The following is a 23,539-nucleotide window of genomic DNA, read 5'->3' on the forward strand; positions in this document are numbered from 1 at the left end:
GGCAATCCCTCATTTCAGGCTGCATAATTTATTTCACATTCACAAAGCTCCCCTTACCACACGGGATAATGTATTTTAAGAGACAGACAACTCTGATGCAATATTTAAAAGAAAAGAGAGATTGCCTGTTCATGGTGATGCGTGCCTGTCATCCTAGCTCTTGAGGCTTCAATCGGGAGAATCGTGAGTTCAAGGCTAGTCTGAGCCACACAGAGACTGAAGCATGGCTGGACAGCATACCAAGACACCGTGGAAAGCAGACAGAGGACAGACAGTATAACTATTCAGGAAGATTTCCAGAATACATTGTGAAAGTTTTTAAAAGAGCAAAATACATGGCAGTATGTATTTGTACTAATTTATACTATGTTTTGTGTAAGAAAAGTAGGACACCTCATTAGATGATCCAGAAGAAACTAGCTAACTGCTGCCTGTGTGGGTAGAACTAGCTGACAGGAAGGAGACAGCAGACCCTTTCTACCCAGTTAATCTTTTTCTCTAGCACAATGCTATGGGAGCATAGGCAAGTACCACTATGTCTGGTCCTTAATGTATGGCTTTGTTACACTGTTGCTATTTTTGTATACATTTCTAGAAACATCTATTTATCATCCTTCTCTGAATACCCCAAATAAACTAAAACAGTGTTCTACTTCTAGGAGTCAGGGAAAACACAAGAGAGTAAAAGTATTGGCTACATGGAACCTGATTGAATGTTTCTCATCCAAGAAACATTCTGTCTACCTAATGGGAAAAATTTCCATTATTTTTAGTGATTCTCCTACCTGACTATGATAAAGCCTAGTTCTGAAGGTTGGCTTTATTATATTTTACGTTCATTTTATCACCTCAAAATAAAGACAGTCACTTATTCAACTAAGATTCACTGGAAATTAGAGATTTTACAGACAAAACACCACTGCATTCACATACCTTAATATCAAGTTGAGAGACATAAATGATGGAGAGTCTTTTAAATGATAATATGTTAGACTTGACAGACGCAAAGTAAAGGTTGGAAGGAGGGAAGATAGGACCCAGGTTGGAGAGGACATGATGTCATATTGGACTAGCCCCATGGAGAAGGAAACGTCTGAGTGCTGGTTAACCTAGAGCAGAGCCCTGTGAGCAGAGAGAATACAAGTGCACCAGCCCAGTGGTAGACAGCACAGCTGCTCTGGGACATGGGGAGCTATTGGCAGTCTTAAATGTGTTATCAAAAGGAGTCTGGGGCTCTGTCGAGAGAGCAGGTAAGAGAAGCGTTACAGGAGAGAAGTATCAGTGGATTGAACCTAGCTGATGATTGTAGGACTGAGGGGTCCCTGGACGCAGTTGGAAGATTAAGTCAGTGGTGCCTTCCACTGGGCAGTGCACACATGCCTGGGCAAAAGAGGGAGTCCGGGTACACTTAGCACACAGACGTCTGTGTCTTTGTGCTTTGGATTTTCCAGGGCAAGGACTTCTAGAGTGAATGAAGGAATTGCTCAGAAAGGTAGAGCTGAACTTCTATAGCATTTCCTGAAGCATCTGATTCTGCATTTCAGAAAAATGCCCTCAGGCTGCTGTGTTTGGAAAATGGATGCTGACCTCTTAGTATTCTGTCTCATTGCTAAATCCTCCTGCCACAAAGACTTCTGTGTGATCTCCGCCCCTCCCACCTCATCATACTCTGCTTTTGCTACAGATCTCTCTTAATAACAGATTTGTTTCCTGGCCTTTCCACCTCACCTCCTCACCCACCCTTGAGTATGCACCAATTATGAAAGCCAGGGCTGTGCCTATGTTGTTAACCATTCTGTCCCCAATCCTTACCCAAATACCAGAAACCATCAGACACACTTTGCCTGCCAAGTATCTCGCCCTCTCCTTGGCAGATCTGTGTTCTTTATGCCCACTCTGACTGTAATTTGTTCTTATCATCCTGACTCTGCCATGGTTCTCAAGTCATGTGCCTGATCCTTACGACTTAGTCTGTGAAAGTTGTTGTAAAAGAATACTAGAAGTTGGGGATTTAGCTCAGTGGTAGAGCGCTTGCCTAGCAAGCACAAGGCCCTGGGTTCGGTCCCCAGCTCCGAAAAAAAAAAATGTTGGGGCTGGGGATTTAGCTCAGTGGTAGAGCGCTTACCTAGGAAGTGCAAGGCCCTGGGTTCGGTCCCCAGCTCCGAAAAAAAGAACCAAAAAAAAAAAAAAAATACTAGAGATTGGGTAGCTTATACAGAAAAGGAATTTAGGGGCTAGAGCAATGACTCAGAGGTTAAGAGCACTGACTCCTCTTCCAGAGGTCCTGAGTTTGATTCCTAGCAACTCCATGATACCCTCTCCTGGCATGCAAGTGTGCATGCAGATAGAGCACTCATACACATACATAAATAAATAAATAAATAAATAAATAAATAAATAAATAAATAAATAAATATCGAAAGAAAGATAGAAAAGGAATTTATTTCTCATGGTTCTGAAAGCTGGGGAGAGTCAGACCCTGACCCTGCCAGAAGCCATGTCAGATAAGGACCTGCTACCTCACAGGAGTCTCCTTTTTGTTGTGTTTTCCCATGATGGCACTGGGTCTGGTACCACTCCTGGGGCCTAATCACCCAGCAAAGGAATTGGAAGTAATGCCTACAGCTTGGAAACCAAGAATTCACCGAATGGAAGGAAGGGAACGTGAACACTAAGTCCTTTTCTCTTTATAATCTGCTTTTCATTGGTCACATTCTTCTTTGTCACCACTGCTGGAGGAGTGGCCCACAGGTCCCAGAGACCTGTCTCTCGATACTTTTACCTCCTGGGATCAGAACGGTTTCAGTATTTCTTCCGAGGAATGGGGCACTTGAGTTTGCTTGTCTACACAGCACACTGGCTTTAATTTCCTCCTGTGCCTTTGTCCTCTGTACCAGGAAAGACTGATTCCCTCTTCACCTGTCTGGCCATTCTTAGACTGAAACTCAGTAAGCTGGACCACAGCTTGCCTCATTAGAAAACGATTCATGTCTTTCTGTTACCAAGTATGCCATCTTTACATAATACCTCTTCTTCCGTTGGGATTTTCTGCCTTCCTCTGTTTGTCATATTAGATTTAAATGTTTACACACACACACACACACACACACACACACACACACACATACATACACATACATACACACACATACACACACACACACACACAAACACACACACACACACAAACACACACACACACACACACACACACAACCTCCTTCCTCCATTAACCTGTGGAGCTGAATAATTCACAGGAAACTGGCTGTAATTTACTGAACAACGTCTTGACACAAACTTAGTGTGATGATCTTTATTCTACCAGTGAATTAAGCCATAACTGACACCCCTTTTGAACATGCAGGCAGCCTTGGCCGAGGCTTTTTGGATCGATATCAAGCGCATGGATGACCCAGAGTGTTACTTCAATTCTCTGCCAAAGGAATTAGAAGTTAAGAGAGATCGGATGGCCTGTTTACTTAACAGCGTTGGCCTGAAACCCATCATCCCTGACGGGGGCTACTTCATCATTGCCGATGTGTCTTCATTAGGTTTGTGAAGCCTCTGGTATTTAGTTCACAGCTACAGTCTGAAACGATGGCAGAGAGGTCAGAGGAAAGGGGTCAAAAGCCAGAACCGCAGCTCATCTCTAGAAGAGAATGTGTTTTCCTAACACCAACACTTCCAACAATTCGCTTTCCTTTCAGGACTTTTACCTGAATTTTTGCTGCTGATAAATGGTTGTCGGGTCGGTTGTTCTAGGTGTCCTGTCACAGAACTGTTCTTACTATGTGGCAGTGTGGAGGGGAACATCCTGATTGGGAAGCAGTACACTTGAAATAGTTCACTTGTAGGTTCTCTACTTTCTTTTCGGTAGCTTTTCTAAGTGCTGTTCGGTGGGAAATCGGAAGTTTCTAGAAGTTGTGAAGCTGTAAGGAAACATCCGCGATTTTCAAAGGTGCAATAGGAATGCTGTGAACAGAGGCCCAAACGCTCCAATACCCTCCTCAGGAAAGCATGTTAGCTCTATCTTTGAAGGCAGGAAGGCTCAGAAAAGCTTAAATAATTTCCAACAGTCATGCAGCTGGAATCTTTACAGTTCTTTCTCCATAAAACATGGTTTTACTTATTTTACATTGGGACATGGGACCATCAGAAGAGGCTCATGTGTGGAGGTCAGAGGACAACTCTTGGGAATGAATCACTTCTCTCCTTCTATCATCTGGGATCTGAGGGTGTTGAACTCAGATTATTAAAGTTGCCTTGACTCCCTGAGCCATCCTACCAACCCTCATACGGATGGGTCTCTGTCATCTGAAGGCGATGATATAATTCTGACTTGCCACCAACAAAAATTCAAGTTGGAAACATAACGATGTCTTACATTAAACTCGTTGACCTTTGCCAACTTATGCAGATCCCTCTCCAAGACCTGGGATTTGAAGACCTTAAAGAATAGGGCAGACAGCAGTCAAATGCTGTAGGCAGCCTTACCTCAGTGTCAGTGTGCATTTTTATACACGAATATAACAAAGAAAGCACTGACCCAAGGAAGGTTGTCTGAGTTCAGAAAATCATGATCAGAAAAACGTGTAAAAAAATATCAGTAAGCACATTCTGAATATTAACAGAGCAGCCCTTTTCCAGAACTTTCCCAGGACAGACCAGTTCAAACACAACAGCCTGGCATGTACTATAGATTATATCATGGAAACCACGAAAGCAAGACAGAAAGCTAAATCCAGATTCAGGGTACACTGGGGACAGCACTCAGAATGTCCTGTCACCAGAGTGGTTTCTGTAGTTGTGTCCCGACGTCTAAGAGGAGTAAACATGTCTTATAAATTCAATGTAAATGTTTGTCACAGGACTCGTGAAATCATGTCTAAGAGCAATCCAGGGAACAAGGTAAAGGGCCCTCTCCTCTGCCTTTTTCCTGGAATCTCACACACAGTTCCCCCAAAACATTGTAAACCATGTATCATCGCTTTGATGGTGTTCCAACGGTTTTACATAAAATAAAGTATATTTATTTAATATGTTAAAAATATTATTAATAATAAACCTTAGAGTATCTCACCAGGGAGCCTTTCAGTTGCAGATCTATAAGATTTTCCACCTGAATTTATCTATCAAGAGAAAACAGGTGACACTCCTGGACCCAGGTATGCCCAGACAGTGAATTCTAAAGTAGGAGCATCACAACAGGCTGTTAACCATCTCAGGACAGTAGTGGGCTTGGCTTATTGTACTAAGCACCGTTTCCATGTTGCCAGAGTCAGTCCATCCTGCACCCAGGACTAGCTTGTGTCTTACATCTGGATATGGTGTGGTTATCAGGATCCAGGAGGATTTGGATGGAAAACCTTTTCTGCCACTGTGGAGATGGGAAAATATCCCTTCTTTATGATATGGGGAAAATATTAACATCCCAAGTTCTCCCTTTTCCTATAAATAAAAATTTAAATTCCATCTGATGATAGTATAAGAAGAAAGTCAGGCAGGGGTCTGGGGAGGAAAGGCGGTTCAGTGTTTAAGCGCATGTATTGCTCTTGCAGAAGACCAGAGTTCAGTTCCCAGCACCCAGGTCGGGTTGTCAGACAATGTCATCACATAGTGTGAGACTCCAGCATGCTATATGAACAACCTCTGGAAAGTTCTAGGCTTAAACCTGTGTGAGTCAGGAAAAATATGCGAACCTCGGCAGGCTTAAGTGAAGCCTTTCTTGTCTCAGACAGAGCTCTTCCCCAACCCACCCTTCCCTGTGGTTATAGGTGTTGACCTCTCGGATGTGAAGAGCGATGAGCCTTATGACTATAAGTTTGTGAAGTGGATGACGAAAAATAAGGTACTGTTTACTGACCTCCCAGTTCTGCTACATAGTTTCTGTAACAGTTTACTGCCCTCCCAGTGCTGTTACATAGTTTCTATAACAATTACTGACCTCCCAGTGCTGTTACAAAGTTAGCTTATCAACCACCTCATGGATGTGCTTTGAAAGACACCGAACTCTAGCTTTGTCTCTCCTCGGTTTTATTTTAAAATGTTTACTTTAGCTTAGCTGTGTTGAGACAGTCTCATTACGTAGCGTTGGCATGCCTGAAACTAGCTCTGTAGACCAGGCTAGCCTCAAACTGTTCTAATTCTAACTTTCATTCAGATAGACCACTTAGGACTTTTTGAGGGACTTTAAAAATACTTTTTCCTTTTAAAAATCACTATGACCATCAGCAGTATATTTCTAATGTCGGTGGCCTGTGTCTCATGTGGAATGTGTGGAGTTTTCTCACAGCGTCAACTTGTGTACTTTGCAGAAATTGTCAGCCATTCCTGTATCCGCGTTCTGCGACTCCGAGTCTAAACCTCACTTTGAGAAGTTGGTGCGGTTTTGCTTTATCAAAGTAAGTTTCTGCATTCCCAAAAGTGTGCATTTTATAGCACCTTTTATTCCAATTTACAAAGCAGCCTTCTTTTTCTATCTCTAAAAATGATATGCTAAGTGACAAGTTTAAAATTTGACTTGCAGCTCTGAAGTTGACAGTAAGTCAGTATTCAGCCTTATGTTTGCTGGGGTTTTTAGTCAGTTTATTTACTTGCGTTTTGTTTGTTTGTTTTTTGGTTTTTTGGTTTTTTTTTTTTTTGCTTTTTTTTTTTTTTTTGAGATAGGGTCTTACTCTGTAGCCCAGGCTATCCTCAGACACATGACAGTCCTCCCGCCTCAGTCTTCAGGTTTTGGGAGCCACTGTCCTTGATTCAGCCTTTTTATGAGGGAATGAACAAAATCCTAGCTGAGGGAAATTGTCACCATTCCACCTGTACCAGAAGACTCCCAAGACAGATGTTATTGCTGGGCTGGGGAGTGGCTCAGTAGATACAGCACTGTCCACGTAAGTAAGAGGACCAGGGTTCAGATTCCTAAGACTAGCATAAAAGCCAGATAGGCATGCCAGGGGTCTATAACCAATCCCACCCAGGAGAGAGAGCCTGGATCCCCAGACCAAACTGACTGCTAGACTAGCCCACAGTTGGTGAGCTCTGACTTCCATGAGAGACCCTGCTTCAATGCATAAGCATGAGCAATCAAGGAAAACATCCAATGTCCATTTCAGGCCTCTACAGGCATACACACACATGCGCACCCACACACATGCAAACTATGCACATACCATATATACATAGATCCCACGTGCATGCTATGGCTCTCGAAAGCCCTCATCCATAGGTTATTTGACATAACATCAATACTATATTTTACTTTGTTGAGATAACCTATCAACAAATTATGGAAGACGTACCTAAGAATAGAATATAAGTATTTACAACAGAACAATGTGAATATTCGATTGACCAAAAGGTGAACGGAAAGGGTGGGGGCAACATTTGAAATGTAAATAAATAAATTAAAAAAAAGAAAAAGTTAATAAAGCATAGCATTATAAGGTCTGTCTTAAAAGATATAAATCCAAACATTACTCCACTTACAATGAAAACATTGTTAAAAATACTGCACGTTGAAATGCGTTCACCATGTCCACACCACTGAACAGGGTACCTTTGGCAGGGTAGCACAGGCAGGGGTGGCGGCCATTTACCTGTGGAATCATGAGGCTCCTTGCTCCAGCATTCACAGAGAGTGTGTTCCTGTACGTCACCAGCTCCCTGCCCCCTAATATCAAAAGCATGACTGCTAGTGAATATCTGTCATCATAAAATAAAAAAATAAAAAAGCTAATGAAGCCACCATAGGCCAGAGGCCATCTCTATAAACATACTACTGAAAACACAAACATAATGAACAGAAAGGGAAAAGTAACCTAAACTCCAGTTTTAGCTGGGCATGGTAGCCCGCGCCTCTAATCTCAGCCTGGTCTACAAAGCAAGTTCGAAGACAGCCAGAGCTACACGGAGAAACCCTATCTTAAACAGTCAACAAACAGTTCGGCTTTAAGCCAGTGAGCATGGCCCTACTCTTTACTCTTCTTGGAAATAACTCGGGAGAGCTGTAAAATGATGTTGCAAACTACCCCCAGCACGTGGCAACCCTCCGGTTGCCAAGTAGCGTGAAGGAAGTGGTAGAGGGAGAGAGGATGCCTAGAAAGGCTCTGTGTCTCAAAGAACAGATACAGGGACCAAGAGCTGCAGGAATTCGGATTTTCTGGCAGAGGGGGAGCAGGCACAGGTCCTCAGCCCTGTAAGCGCTGGAAAGGAGGGTGGGAAGGAAACCGTGCTTGGGCTATGGACTTCTTCATTGATCCCGCAGTGTGGCCAGAAGTTGGGTTGACGTAATCTGGAGGAAAGGTCCTCGGTTAGGCCGTGTGACTAATTCCCGGTTGGCCGACTCGTACATTAAAGGGGCATTAAACTTTTGATGAACAAGAGAGAGTTTCTGCTGCCTTCAAATAATACCCAGGGGTTCCTTGATAAATATCTATAAATCCACACAGGCCTGGAGAGGTGACTTAGTGGTTCAGAGTGCCAGCTCCTCAGATCAACAGGAGCAGTGTGTGCACTGGCAGGGAGAACCTACAGAGGGATTCAGTCAGAGATCATTCACAGCCGTAAATGAATGAGATACACATCTTCAAAGGACATCCTATGGCCAACACGGGAACAAAACAACCTCCCAGAGTATTCCTGGGAAAAGTGAACCATGCTAAGGGAGAGTTACAGACTGTGACACCGGAAGTTCTAAATGCTTAAGACAGTACGTTGAGGTCGAGATTTTAAGTTTAGGAACGTGTGGTGGTGCAGGAAGGTAAAATGGGATCTCCTGGAAAGCAGGTGAGAAATTGAAGGGAGAATAAAGGTATTGGAATTAGGGTAACACTGGAAACCGTAAAGGATACCAAGTAATTCTCTGGGCACAGCAAGTGTGAGGAAAATAAGTAAAAGAATGTGGAAAAGAATACAGAATTTTACAGTATTGACGAGAAAGTTACAGACGTGGAAGAGACATGAAATATGTATTGTCTCTGAAAGAAAAAGGTAGAAATAGAACTCCAAATAATTGTACAGCTGTGCTGCCAGGAATGTTACCTTTAGCTGAATGCTTGACATGGCTTGTTAAGGATCTAGAATAAGATCTCAGGGCTGCCTCTGGGCAGGGAAAGAGAGGCTGAGGAAACATGTGAAAGGAAGCACGTGGGATGCTGGCTGACCTAAAAACAACATTGAAGGGCTGGGAAGATGGCTCATTGATAAAGGCACCTGGAGAACCCGAGTTGGGATTCCAGTATCCACGTGAAGCTGGTCCAGTTCCACAGGCTTGCAATCCTTCAGCAAAATGAGAGGCAGAGAGACAGTCCTGGCATTCATAACACAACCATGAGACCCCATCTCTGACAAGGCAGAAGGTTAAAACCAGTACTCAAGATTGACCTCTGACTTACAACACCCCTCACCCAAATTCACACTCAGACAGGCACATGTATGTGCACCTTTCATGCCCATATGTATACACACGAAAGACAACATTTAAGCCAGGCAGTGGTGGCACATGCCTTTAATCCCCACCCTCAGGAGTCAGAGACAGGCAGATCTCTGAGTTCAAGGGCAACTTGGTTTACAGAGGGAGTTCCAGGACTACCTAGGGAGACCCTGTCTCAAAAAAAAATTTAAATGCTTGAAGTATAATCGACATGTTTTTATAATTTCTAAAAGACAGTCTCAGAGAACAATATCTACATAACGGCTAATGATAACCTATTATTCCCCAAATACTTCATTGTGTGTTCCCCACCAACGAGGACAGTCCCAAACCACAGACACCACCTCAGCACCACGAATTTAACCTTGACAAATCCTTATCTCATCTACAACTCAGCCCCTGTCTGAGTCTCACCAGCTGTCCCCGTGTAAAGTCCTCAGAACAAGCAAGCTGAGAGGGACCCTGGCCAGAATCAGGTCACTCTGTCTGTCAAGGCTGGAACTATGAGTTGCATCTAGTTGTCATGTTAGATAGGTCCTCACGTCTAACATTCACTGTAAAGCTCAGAAGCCAAGGCCAGAGGTGATGCGGTGTCCCTTTAATCCCACGCAGAGGCAGGCCAGTCCAGGTTTGACCACACAGCCGGCTTATACAAACCTCCCCAACCAATGACTATAAGGAAAGTCTCCATTTTGATCTGTCACTGTGGTAGGAAACCACTTTAGTTTGCCTGCTACAATTAGCTTCAAGCACTTCATTAAGGCAGAGTTTGCATGTGTTTATTATAAGGTTAGCGTTTTCCATTGAATTTAGTAACTATTTTGAAGGGATTGCTTTGAAATCATGGTAGAATTCCATCTCTCACCAGGGTGACTTAATTTTTTTACTTATGCTTTGGTGGCATTAAAAGCTCATAGACTTCTGTGTTATTTGATGCATTCTAACTTATCATAGTCACCTATTTTATAGTGGTTTCTTCAGAATTGGGCCACTATGGGTCCCTTTAAGCTGGCTTCTGTTTCTTTTTATGTGTCACAGCATTTTGGGGCATTTTCTTGTCTTTCTGCACAAGGTTCATTTTATCAATTTATAACCAGACATTCCCAATAAGTCTGGTTCCTTTTAGAGTAAAGCTTTGTGGGTGGGGTAGGGGGTAAGGTGATATTTTGGACTTTTTATTCTCTTTTGTGTGTATAGGTATTTTGCCTGCATGTATGTCTGTATACTACGTGTGTGGGCTGTCATATATCCTGGAAGTAGAATTACAGTTAGTTGTGAGCCACAATGTAGGTGCTTAGCAACCAGCCTATGTCCTCATTGAGAACAAGTGCTCTTGATCGCTGGGGCCACCTCTCCAGTCCTAGAGCAGAGTTTTATCTTTGAACCAAGATCTAGATACTGGGGGTGTTCACTGCTGTTGTGTGTCGCTGTTCCTAGGCCCTTCCAGCAAGGTAGAAAACATATAAATGCATTCGAATACATGCAGTCATTCATATACATCAGTCATACATGTGCATCAAGGGGTGATTAGTCACATTCCCCCCACAAATCTGTATTTATAAAACCCCAAGATACTCAAGTGCCTTATATAAATGCTATACCATTTTTCTATAATGTATGCACATCCTTCTATATACCTTAAATCATCTCTAGGTTGTTTATAATCCAGTACAATGTAGCATCGTTCAAATAGACGTTAGGGTGTATTGTTTCTGAATCATAACAAGAAAAAGAAATATGTGCGTGCTCAGTACAGATGTAATTTCTTCGCTCACATATTTTCAATCATCGGTTGGTTGAGAAGCAGCACCCTTGGGTAGATAGAATTGATTGCATGCATATTTACAGCTGTATTTATTTGTATCCAAATTTATTGAAAACTATCATTCGGTTAATTGTAATTATTTTTTTTCCATTTCTATGTTTGTAACTCCATTCTTCAAGGGTGAAACCTGGTTCCCATCATTTAATTACTTAATACCCCTGTATCTCTGTGTATGATTGCTCTCTGGCTAGCCTCTCTCTCTCTCTCTCTCTCTCTCTCTCTCTCTCTCTCTCATACACACACACACACAGACACACACACACACACACACACACACACACACACACACACACCACAAAATCTCTCCATGGATAACCCTACCAAAAGATTTTGACATTTTGAGTCCAGCTGCTGCTGCCACTGTCCCCGTGTGGTCACTGTTGTCCCTGACACCTCACACTGTTCTCCTCTGCCTTTCTACCTCTGAAGTGCTTTCCTCTACCTCAGAGGCACTTTCCTCTGAGTCTATGCCCCATGCTAGGCACTCTCTGATCTCACTTCCGGCTTTCAGCCTCATGGCAGGTATCTCCCAGTACCAGGTGAGCACCACCCCTGCCTGCATCAGCCATGAACAGTAGCTGCCCTGGCTACACCATCCTATTCTAGGCTTCTGGCCTAGATAGTAGATAGTCTCTTCTCTCAGCCCCAGTAACTGGCTTTCCTGCCTACCTGTTTCAGTGGAAAAGGAAGAGGGAGGGGAAAAACACACAAGGCTAGATCTCTGTCATTTGCTCTTCCATTTAATTGTATACCACAAGCGTGTGTTGCCTATTCAAAAGTTAAGAGGACGAATGCTCAATGATCATAGCATCGAAGGCAGACTGTAGTGAGTTCAATGTTCACAGATGAGGGCGTAGGAGCCTGAGCTCATGACTGGATTTTAACGACAGGCACTAGAGCTAACCCTAAAAGCCGCTAGGAAAGGTTGTCTGGGAGAATGGGGATGGATAGAGGAAAGCCTGGAGAACCTGGTGCTACTTTTCTCTGTAGTCACCGCTGGACTCATCGACTCTCTAATCATACCTGATTGAATGGCTGCTTTCAGTTTTCTAGTTTTTGCTTCCTTTTTTAAGGGTGTGTGTGTGTGTGTGTGTGTGTGTGTGTGTGTGTCACATAGAACAGAGAGAGAGTTCATCAGATCCCCTGTAGCTGGAAGTTTTAGGAAGTTTTGTGCTGAGTTGGGTGCTGAGAACTTAATTCCTCTGCAAGAACAGTGCACACCTTTTAGGTTGATGTCTGTACACAGGTGAGAGCCGGCATAAGCTAGGTCAAGGCCATGGTTGGAGAGTAAAAAAAAGTAAGGTGGGACAAAGTTTTTGTAAGGCGAAAGAGAAGGAAAAGGAGAATCAAGATGAAGGACGACCCAGATCCGGGTGGTCTTGAATGACCCTAGGTAGTTATGAACATTTCTTAAGGGATGGATTTCTATAGTTCAGTTTATCTTATCTAGGTGGGCGGTTTATATCCTTATCATTTGGTTGTGAGTTTATTGTGTGGATATATTGTGGATTGACAATTTAACACATAAATCTGGTTGATTGATAAATTACAGCTTATCGAGTCATGATTTCACCGGGTAGGTGGGAGTTTATGCCTTAACTACCAGAGGGTGGGCAGTTGTGGAAAGTGTGGGCAGAGTCCATGGCAGGGAGCTGCGATGCTGGCCAGCCCATGCTGGACTTCTAGAGCCCTGGTTTTACCCGGTAGCTGGAACCAGAGTTCGCTGCTAGCAGAGAGCTGCCCCCCCGGGAGAGATGCTTACCAGAGATAAATTATGGTTAGTTCCATATGGCCCTCGGGGGCCAGAACTAACTCTAGGACCAGCTTGGCAGGGTGCCACGCTGGCACGGCTCGAGGACCGCCTGGGTCTGAGAGTACTCGGGAGCAGTGTGGAGCCACTGAAATAAAAGTACCCCGCAGTGCCATGTGGCCCAACAGTGCCCACGCCAGCCTGGGTTAAAAGGCTCCACCATTTTTTATTATTTACCACAACAACCTTTAACCACCAAGCCACCTCCCAATCCCTCCCATTTATTTTAGTTCCTCATTTGCGTTTTTACTTTGACATTGCTTCTGCACCTAAGGCTAGACATCGTCTTAAGTCTTTGGGTATTGCTAGCATGGCTTATAACTTCAATGGGTTTTTCTAAAGGTGTGTGCCACCCATCTATGCCTTCTATGTTTAAATATTGCAATGTCTCGAATTTATACTGGTATGTAACGATACAATTATTTCATTTCAGAAAGACAGCACTCTGGATGCTGCGGAAGAAATTTTCAGGACGTGGAACAGCCGGAAGTCTTGACTTGTGCGGGTGTGAGGGTTCCATCTTCTTGCAAGGACTTTGCTACTCGGTGCTGCCACCTCGTGGGCACTAAAAGGAAAAGCCGTTTCAGGACAAACATTTAAATAAACATTTCCACTGTCTCCGAAGTTAACCCCATTCCTAACAGTGTTCAGTACATTATGGTTTGACTCGTTCGGAATATATTAAGGCACCTTCCGCTGTAATTTTGAGGGAGTCAATTTCTCTGTGCTGTCTTTTCTCATGGGGGGAAACAGAAATCGTATTTGCTGCATCAGGTGTAGCATGGCCTGCAAGCCCAGCACTTGGGAGGTGGAGGCAGGAGTTCAGAATCATCCACAGTGACGTAGTAGGCTGGGGGCCATCCTGGGTTACATGAGACTGACTCTCAGTAAATGAAAGAAAGAAATAAACCCACCACATACTTCGTCTGAAGCTGGTCTGTAACTGTTACTGCTCATTCTGAATAAAGTCTGGCGAGCTACAAACACTCACAGGAGGTGACCAGGTTCACCTCTGTCCTGCTGGGCACCAGCCAGCTGTGATGGTGCCTATAACTCCCTCCCTAGGACACTGGACTTTGCTCCTGGCTTTGTTTTTCTCTTCTAAGGGCTGCTGTGACTTGGGGGTGGCTTCAAGGTCCACATGGGCAGCCTATGTTTTCCCTCCTTTGACCTTGTTGCCTCTGCTGATGTTCACCTCTACTCTGCCTGAACCACCCACTCTCTTGGTCACACCTAGAAACTGTCATCACTCCCTGCTGTTTCACCTTTGAGATAGTAAATTCATCCTCTCTCAGTAATCACCTCTCTCTCTCTCTCTCTCTCTCTCTCTCTCTCTCTCTCTCTCTCTCTCTCCTCTCTTTCCCACCCTCTCTGTGTATGTGTATGTGTGTGTCTGTCTCTGTCTTTCTGTCTCTCCCTCCTCCCCTTCCTTCCTTTCCTTCCTGCCCGTCCCTCCCTTCCTCTCAGTTCTTATTTAAATTTACTATAATTCCAAACCCAGAGTTTCCCAGAAAATGGTCCATAGACCTCTTACCTCAGGATCGACCGAGAGCTCCTTTTAAAAACAGAGATCCTAGTTCTTCCTCTGAGACCTACTGAGACCTAATCTCAGGCTCTAGCCCTCCCAGGTGATATTACACGGATCACAGTTTGATCAACTCAGCTGTCGTTCACCGGGACCCTCAGTGTGATTCCCATGAGGCCCCTTAACTGCACTCATTTCCCGGCCAACCTTCCAGGCCATTGTTCTGTCGCTCCGACCAGGACACTGACTTATTGCCCTGTAGTTTGAACTTGCCTAACTGGCCAAAAACATGAACTCCACCCTGGGGTTGAAGTTCTATGTCTGCACCTGGGCTGCCGAGCACAAGCTGGCATGCGCTAGGAGCTATGAGCTCACACCCTTCACCTTTGATAGACATCACTGTGATCCACTTCCCCGGTGACAGCAGTGAGTGCTAGCATACTGTGTGATAAGAAAGCAAACCCACTCCCTTCTCTTCCCACTTCTCAGCCCACTACCGGCATCACAACCAAGTCACAGCACGGTCCATCTGCTTGTGGGAGAAACAAAAGGACAAAAAAAAAACTGCTTGCGGATATCCCGGCTCAGCATTTGTCTCTCCTTTCTTCACCCCAGGGTAACAAAGGTCATCCCCAAACCTCTGGACCACAGGAATTGGGGATGATGAAGTACTCGAGTAGGGAAGGTTGATGTTTTTAAAACTGGTGGGTCCAAGTCTCAAAAGGAAAGCTTACACCTGAAAATAAATTTGACTTCCAAACCAATTTTAAAAAGTAAGGCTTAAAAGGCCAGGGGCAGCACATAAACCTCTTGGGAAACTTTTGCCTGTCACTCTACTGAGATCGTGGGGAGGTGTTTCGCTGGCCTTGAGCCTGCGCCCTGCAGTCCTGGATTTGCCAGGGCGCCAGTCTCCACGCATGCTCCCATCATCTTTCTCCTCACACTCTCAGAGACGTCAGTTCCATCTGTTTTCTCGTGTCTTTATTTTCTGCTGACCCCCAACAAGTGACCATTCATGCCTCTCCATCTCACATATGTCTTTGTAGTATTCTTTCTTCTGCGCTTCTTATCTCTTCCTCCTAGGGGACGGCAGAATCTCTCCTCCCTCCTTCTGTCTTCCCCACCGGTCTTGTCTTCCATTAGTAGGACGTCATAGTTGCCAGGAGAGACTAAAACACCAACGAAAGCGGTATGTGTTGGATGTCAGTCAAGGCTGAAGTGCTACATGAGGGCAGGGCAGAGCAGAACCAGAGGGTAGAGGAGCAAATTGCCGCTTTAGCGTGTGCTGGGGTGGGTTTACGGAAGGAACTTCGAACTAGACTGAGGAGAAGAGAGAGCTTATGATCTTAACACTCCAGGGCAGGGGAAGGCTGCTCTCCTCAGTCTTCAGTCAGCCTCAGGAAGAGTCTGACAAGGAGACTGAGCAATAGGATCAGCTTAGGCTCTGACTGATTCTCCAGCACACACGTAGCAGTGCCTGGCTCTCCGGTGAAGACTCTTAGTGTCTGTGCTGGCTGGTTTATGTCAACTTAACACAAGCTACAGTCACCTATATCAATTGAGAAAATGGCTCCATAAGATCGGACCGTAGGCAAGCCTGTGGAAATGAGTGATTGATGAGAGAAGATCCCGTCCATTGTGGGTGGGGCCATCCCTGGGGTGGTGGTCCTGAGTTCTATGGGAAAGCGAGTTGAGCAAGCCAGTAAACAGCACCTCTTCTTGGCCTCTGCATCAGCTCGGGTCTTCAGATTCCTGCCCTGCTTGAGTTCCTGTCCTGACTTCCTTCAATGTTGAACAGCTATGTGGACGTGTAATCCAAATAAAGCCTTTCTTCCCCAACTTTGCTTTTTTTGATTATGTTTTATCACAGTTATAGAAACCTAACTAAGACCATGATGCCTCTGTTCCTGGCCCTGAGAGAGCCTGTCTCAAAAGTATATGTATATATGCTGATAATAATAAAGTGGGGGAAATTCCCAGTTCCCCTCTGCCTTTACCTCAGTATTTACCACAATTCCCCCGCCCTGCTTCCTCCTTGCCCCAATGACATGACATACCACACATGCTGTTAAGTTATTACCTATCTGGCTGTTCTCAGCTCTTCTGTTCCTTGACTGTCAGTATTTTGACCTATACCATGCTAATTTTTTTCCTAAATAAATTCACTTACTCTACATTAGTGAATCTCAACCTCCAGCCAAGGCCTGTCTGTTGAATTTCATGCGTGTCTGTATCCACCACCCCTCAATTCTCATTTCTGTGACTGTTTTACTGTCTGTGGTGGTCTGAATAGGCTTGGCCCTAATAGAGTCATATGTTTGAATGGCTTATCCATGGGGAATGACACTATTAGGAGGTGTGGCCTTGTTGGAGGAAGTGTATCACTATGGAGGTGAGCTTTGAGGCCCCCTATGCTTAAGCTCTGCAAACACACACACACACACACACACACACACACACACACACACGCACACACGTTATTAAAGTGGCTCTGTGATTTAGCTAGTCCAACAATGGATGTCTCTCAATGAAAAGTCTAAGAATCCAGTAGTTGTTCAGTAAACAAGCCTGGATGTCTCAGCTCCTCCAGTACATACCAGAATCCTGGAGCTGGCTTTAATGCCGGGAGAGGAGTGGACTTTCCAGCAAGGACGCTGGGGAATGGTGGAAAGGGCTTGGGGTGGGAAGGCAAACCAAGCCACTGCACCCACCAGTGGACTTTGTGATGCACAAGACAAACAAACCTTTGTTTAGCCAAATGTAGAGTTTTCTGTTTTCTATGGAAATATTGCTGTCGGAAATAAAGGACAGAGTTCCAGGTCAACCTTCCAGAAGATCTATTGGTCAGAGGCAGAGAGTGAGCCAACCCTCAGTGGGTGCCTGTCAGACTCAAGGGAAAAGTTGGTCGGGATGTGAGGAGGTAGGAGAGAGGGGCAGGTTACCGCCAATCTTCTTAAACTCAAGGATTTCCTGCATCCTAACAAGAGCAACTATATAAATACGCAGTCATCAAACATTTTAAGTGAAAAATTATACCCTGATAAAACAAGGGGTTTCCCAGGTAGGTAAGCCCTACTGGTAGACAAAAGAAAACAGAGATCTCAACCACATTTCAGAGACATGAGAACTTCATTGTATTGTTCCTCTGAGAACATAGCCAATTACTCTTTCCTTCCAGTTAAAGCAGAAGCTCCCCTGCCAACAAACAGCCATCCTGGGATCTATCAGAAATAAATTGTAGTGATAACTGGATTTCCTTTTCTTTTTTCTTTTTTATGGTTTAGGCACCACATTTATTTTTCACGTAGTATTTTTTATTCAGATTGGGACATAAACAAGCATATACCCTTCAGTGTTTACAAATGTTTTAAAACTTCATTTACATAGGAGTAAGAGACTCCATATATTACTTGAAAGAGAAACAGTTTTCTTTTATTTCTTTTTTGTTTTTGTTTTAATTATTTCTTAATTTTTTATTAGATATATTTCTATACTTATATTTCAAATGTTATTCCCCTTCCCGGTTTCCTATCCATAAGGCCCCCTCCCCTCCCCCTCCCCTCTCCCTCCCCTCCCCCTCCCCTCTCCCTCCCTTCCCCCTCCCCTATATAGGTGTTCCCCTTATACATCCCCCTTAGTGCCCCCCATATTCCCCTGCAGTGGGGGTCCAGCCTTGGCAAGACCAAGGGTTTCCCCTTTCCTGGTGCCCCAACAAGGGGCAAATGCAGTTGGAGGCCTGGGTCAGTCCATGTATAGTCTTTCGGTAGTGGTTTAGTCCCTGGGAGCTCTGGTTGGATGACATTATTGTTTTTCCTCTTTCAGTTTTTCCTCTAATTCCCCCCAAGGGGGTCCTGTTCTCAATTCAGTGGTTTGCTGCTAGCATTGACCTCTGTATTGGACATGCTCTGGGTGTGTCTCTCAGGAGAGATCTATATCCAATCCCTTTCAGCATGCATTTTTTAGCTTCATCAATCTTATCTAGTTTTGGTGACTATATATATGGGCCAAAGGCTCTGAATGGCTGTTCCTTCAGTCGCTGCTCTAAACTTTGCTTCCATATCCCCTCCTATGGATTTTCCCCCTTTTAAGAAGGAGTGAGAGCATCTGCATTTTGGTTATCCTTCTTCTTGAGCTTCCTGTGGTCTGTAGACTGCATCTTGGGTAATTCAAGTTTTTTAGCTAATATCCACTTATCAATGAGAGCATATCAAATGTATTTTTCTGTGATTGAGTTACCTCACTCAGGATGATATTTTCTAGTTCATTCCATTTGCCTATGAATTTCATGAAGTCATTGTTTTTGATAACTGAATAGTACACCATTGTGTAGATTTTCTGTGTCCATTCCTCTGTTGAAGGGCATCTGAGTTCTGTTCATCTTCTGGCTACTATGAATAAGGCTGCTATGAACATAGTGGAGCACGTGTCTTTGTTGTATGTTGGAGCATCTTTTGGGACTATGCCCAAGAGAGGTATAGCTGGGTCCTCAGGTAGTTCAATGTCCAATTTTCTGAGGAACTTCCAGACTGATTTCCAAAGTGGCTGTACCAGTTTGCAATCCCAACAACAATGGAGGAGTGTTCCTCTTTCTCCACATCCTTGCCAGCATCTCCCGACACCTGAGTTTTTTATCTTAGCCATTCTGACTGGTGTGAGGTGGAATCTCAGGGTTGTTTTGATTTGCATTTCCCTGATGACTAAGGATGTTGAACATTTCTTTAGGTGCTCTTTGGCCATTCGATAATTCTCTGCTGAGAATGTTTTGTTTAGCTCTGTACCCCATTTTTAATAGGGTTATTTGGCCCTCTAGAATCTAACTTCTTGATTTCTTTGTATATTTTGGATATTAGCCCTCTATCAGAAGTAGGATGGATTTTCTAATCAATATTAACTTCACCATGTACACAGACGTCACCTTCTTTAGATTGCCACTCAGCATTTGTAAAAGAAATATTACACAAGTAGTGTCGGAAAGCGGTGTTTTTGAACAGACTCTTTAGTTGTCCATTAACCCAACAAATATGCCGCTCTGGCTACAGGTTCTAAAACAGCTTTCTTTCTCCATAGAGTCCTGTTAATTCACTATGGTTCTACTTTTAGAATCCATGATACAATCTGGTAAACAACGAGTGAGTGGAAAAATAAAACTCCCATTTTCTAGACTTCTCCCCTCAGAAATGTTCTCCTGGTGAAATCCTGGCATCATGCTCTACCCTTGAGTGTGATTATTTGAAGAGCTCAGGACCTTTCATTGGGAGGCTGGGGAGACAGCTCAGCAGTTACAGGCACCTGGTGCTTTTCTACAGGAGCTGCACTTCTTTCCCAGAATCCACTTCGGGCAGCTAACTTCATTCCGCCCCCCAGGAAATCCTCTGTCCTCCCTGGCCTCTGTGGGCATCCACACACACATAAAAATAAAGCTGAAAAACGTTTACATTGACTGTTGTGTTGATTATAGAAGCCGATTTTGTCCCTCGTTTCCCCCTGCACTCCCCTTGCCTCATCACGTCCTCCCTACCCTTGCTGAGGTCTCGCCACCCTGGCCCCCTTGCCTGTCCCTGGAGACCAGGCAAGCTCCAGTTTATTACCGTGAACTTGTGATTCCCTGTCCTGGAATGTCTTACCGTAGGCTACCTGACTACCTCAGATCTTCGTTCAAATCTTTCCTCAGGGGAGGACCTGACCTTCCACCTAAAGCTTTAACTCCTGACTGGATCTGGTGGACCTGTGCCCTTCCTTTAAAGCTACTTCAGTGGCTGAGGTAAAACGAAAACCACATTTGACACCAACGTAGGCAATATGGTAAGATCTCATCTATAAAACAAGCGGTCTATTGATAAATCAATTTATAAAAGCAGTTCTTGCTTGCCCGCCCAGCCTTCCCTATTTTTCTCCGAGCACCTAACGGCTATCTAGTTTATAGCACGTTTTCCCCATTTATGTATCTATCTCTCCCTCCACAAATACAGGTTCCAGGAGAGGGGCTGAGCAGATTGTAGCACACGGTGGGCAAATCCCCGTTTCTTAAATAAATGAATTTGGGGCACCTGGATTTGGCCATCAGAACGCCATCGCTGTTGTCTTGAACTTACCTCTCTTTGACTCCCGTCTTTCACTTATTGATGGTTTCCTAAAATGCTAAAGGTTGTTCCCACAACTTCATATACTATTAGCATGTTTCCGAGTCATTTTAGTTAGGTTTCTGGAGCGTCTCTGCTTAGGTCCTAAGCCTTAGGTCTCCAGCTAATCCATAATGTGGGACCCGCACCAAAATAATTAGACATGAGGCCTCCACTGCATAATTACGAAGTTAAGATTCACGTCCTCATGCATACAAACGTCCTCAGGCACAAGAGCTTAGAATTTGCTGTTTTGAATGGGACAGTACCAGCCTTTAATCCCAGCACTCAGGAGGCAGAAGCAGGCAGATTTCTGTGGGTTTGTGGCTAGCAAGAGCTAAATAGTGAGATGATATTCCAAAAACAAAACAAAACTGCTACTGCTGCTGTTTCTCCAGCACCCCTGACAGATGGCTCACAGCCAGATGACGCCTACTTCTGGCCTCTTCTGGCACCCTCCTGCATATACTCATACACAGAAATCACGTGTACACATAGTTAAAACTAAAATAAAAACTTTTATTAAGGAGAGAAGTTTTCTGCATGGCCATGATACTATCTCTAAGATCTATTACGGGGAAGCAACTTATAGAACACCTTATAATTTAGCTTTTTAAAAGGTTATCTTAAGCAAACGACTATGTAAAACTAAACCCATGGCATTTCTGTTTCTACTGCGATGCATGATTTTGCTGTAATAATTTATATGAAAAAACACCACAGTTATAAACGTACAAGGAGTTAGCTTTGGGAAAGGAAGCAGGAGTTGTTACCAGTAGCGCTGAACAGGATGGTGAGGAAGGAGTTTTACTTTATCTTTGCTCTTATATATTGAAACACTTTACTTCATTTTAAAATCAGTTTATTTGGGCTGCCGCTCAGTGGTAGTGCGGCTGCTTACCACAGTTTACTTACTTGACATCAACAATGATTGCAAGCCGGCTGCAGTCATCAGTTGCTGGGAATACTGTAGCAAGCAAAAGAAACAAAATTAGTACAATTTACAGCCACGTTTCAAAGACGGGCAGGTTAAAGGTACAGTAGTTGGTAAGTGCTAAGGAGAAAAACAGCATAGGGAAGGAAGGTAGAAACTGATGGGCCCGGTACGGAAGACCATGTTTTGCAATATTTTTGCACTCTTGCTAGTAGGGATAAACAGGGTACGAACCAGCAAAGCCATGCAAGAAAGGAAGGAGGGGAGTGGTACAGCTGTATTGCTTTTGCCTGCTAAGCAGGTATTTCTAGTCAGAGTTTGGTTTCCAATTTAAAATGATACTGACAGGATGTCTCAACTGGTGTTGCCCGAGTCTGCGGAAATGCACCTTCTAGAACACTATCAGAGGAAACAGATCCATTTCCTAGGAATCATTTTTTACAACAATGAACAACATGTAATATGTATCTGGTCTCTGAGGTCCTGGCTACACTGGTATGTGTTTACATCCACGTTTGACATAAATATTGTCAAAGGCATTCCGGATGGCATTGGTTGTGATAACAAAGAACTGGAGGGAACATTTCATCTGTTATTAGTCGGGGTAAATAGACTATAGCATCTAGTCAAAGAATTTGGCTCAATTCTGTTGCATAAAAAAAAAAACCAACTGAATAAATGAACGAGATCTGTTTGCGTGAATAAAACATGACTGAATGAAACGCGGCACACGCAACATGGTGCATTATGGGACAATATGGGTGCATTTTGCATGAATTTAAATGATGAAAATTAGACATGAGGTCATATGTAAATATTAATATAGTCTTCCTTGTGCTTAGAGTTACGAATTTTCAGGAAGTGAGAGCGGCTGTCTACAATGTTTGATTTGTCTTAAATTGTGTAGCCTGCCCTTTAGTTTATGTGGTAAACAATTAACAGAGAAGCATATGTTGACTGACTTTCATCCAAAATGTATGGGATTCTACCTGATTTGGATTTTTTTTTCAAATTTTGGAATGTTTGTATATACATAATGAGGTATTTTTGGGGTGGGATCCGATTTTAAAGACATCCTTTAGTTTCATATACACTGTATGCACAGAGCCTGAAGGTGATTTTATATAGTGTTTTCAATAGTTCTATTCATGATATAACAAAGCCTCGTATATGAAACGTTCTGCTGGTGATACACTAATAGGACTTAACATCAGTGGATTTTGGGATATGTCATTCATTGCTCAGATATTCAGACTGGGTATGCCGAATATGTATTTCTGTACTATTAAGTTCGGCTCAGAGATGAAGATAGGCTGTGGCTGTATAGCTTAGGCCAACAGCTTCCTGAAGTATTGTGACTGTAGCTTTGCATCCAGCTCTAAATCCGTGCTTTTTCTTTCAGTTCCCAATAAAAAGTGCTTGAAGGTATGATCTGTCACAGTCCGGCAGTTGTTTAAAAGCGAGCCCAAGCTACATTCTTATTAAGCTGAGGTGTAGCTTGTATCACATGACCCTGGTACAGTGTTCTGAAATTCTGAAAGGTTGTAGCTGGAGTTTAACATAACCTGAGGGGGAGGAGGAGGCGTTCAGAATGGGTATTTGTCAGGGCACTTCAACATTAAACCGTGTTGTGAAAAGACTGAAGTAGAACAGATGACCCAGAGGTGAGCAGGCAGAATAGAGACTTGCATACAGGGGAAAACCATTAAGGAAGAAAGCGGGCATAGCCTGCTTGCTATAATGGAGAATCCTGCCAACAGAACCACATTCATTTCTCTTCGTCATTGTAAAGAATGGTATAGGTAATTTTTTGAAAGTTGAATATGTAGCACACGCATGTGGAAGGGGGACACATGTGTATGTATGTGCACACTTTGATCACTCTCCACCTTACCTTTT

At 43.7% G+C, this 23,539-nt stretch overlaps 1 protein-coding gene across 18 annotated transcripts in view; it reads left to right on the top strand.

The window, feature by feature from the left end:
- Positions 1 to 13,758, top strand: part of Kyat3 (kynurenine aminotransferase 3) — a 62,669-nt gene extending 48,911 nt beyond the window's left edge. For 17 of the 18 annotated variants that reach the window (XM_087631582.1, XM_087631585.1, XM_087631617.1 and 14 more), the window contains 4 exons: positions 3,365 to 3,551; positions 5,775 to 5,848; positions 6,315 to 6,401; positions 13,496 to 13,696. In XM_087631582.1, the coding sequence (XP_087487708.1) occupies positions 3,365 to 3,551; positions 5,775 to 5,848; positions 6,315 to 6,401; positions 13,496 to 13,558 (411 nt within the window). In that variant the 3' untranslated portion in view covers positions 13,559 to 13,696. 18 annotated transcript variants of the gene reach the window in all.
- The last annotated feature ends 9,781 nt before the right edge of the window (positions 13,759 to 23,539 follow it).

The sequence above is a fragment of the Rattus norvegicus genome, chromosome 2 (assembly GCF_021556685.1).
Source record: "Rattus norvegicus strain SHRSP/BbbUtx chromosome 2, alternate assembly SHRSP_T2T, whole genome shotgun sequence".
NCBI classification, from domain to species: Eukaryota; Metazoa; Chordata; class Mammalia; order Rodentia; family Muridae; genus Rattus; species Rattus norvegicus.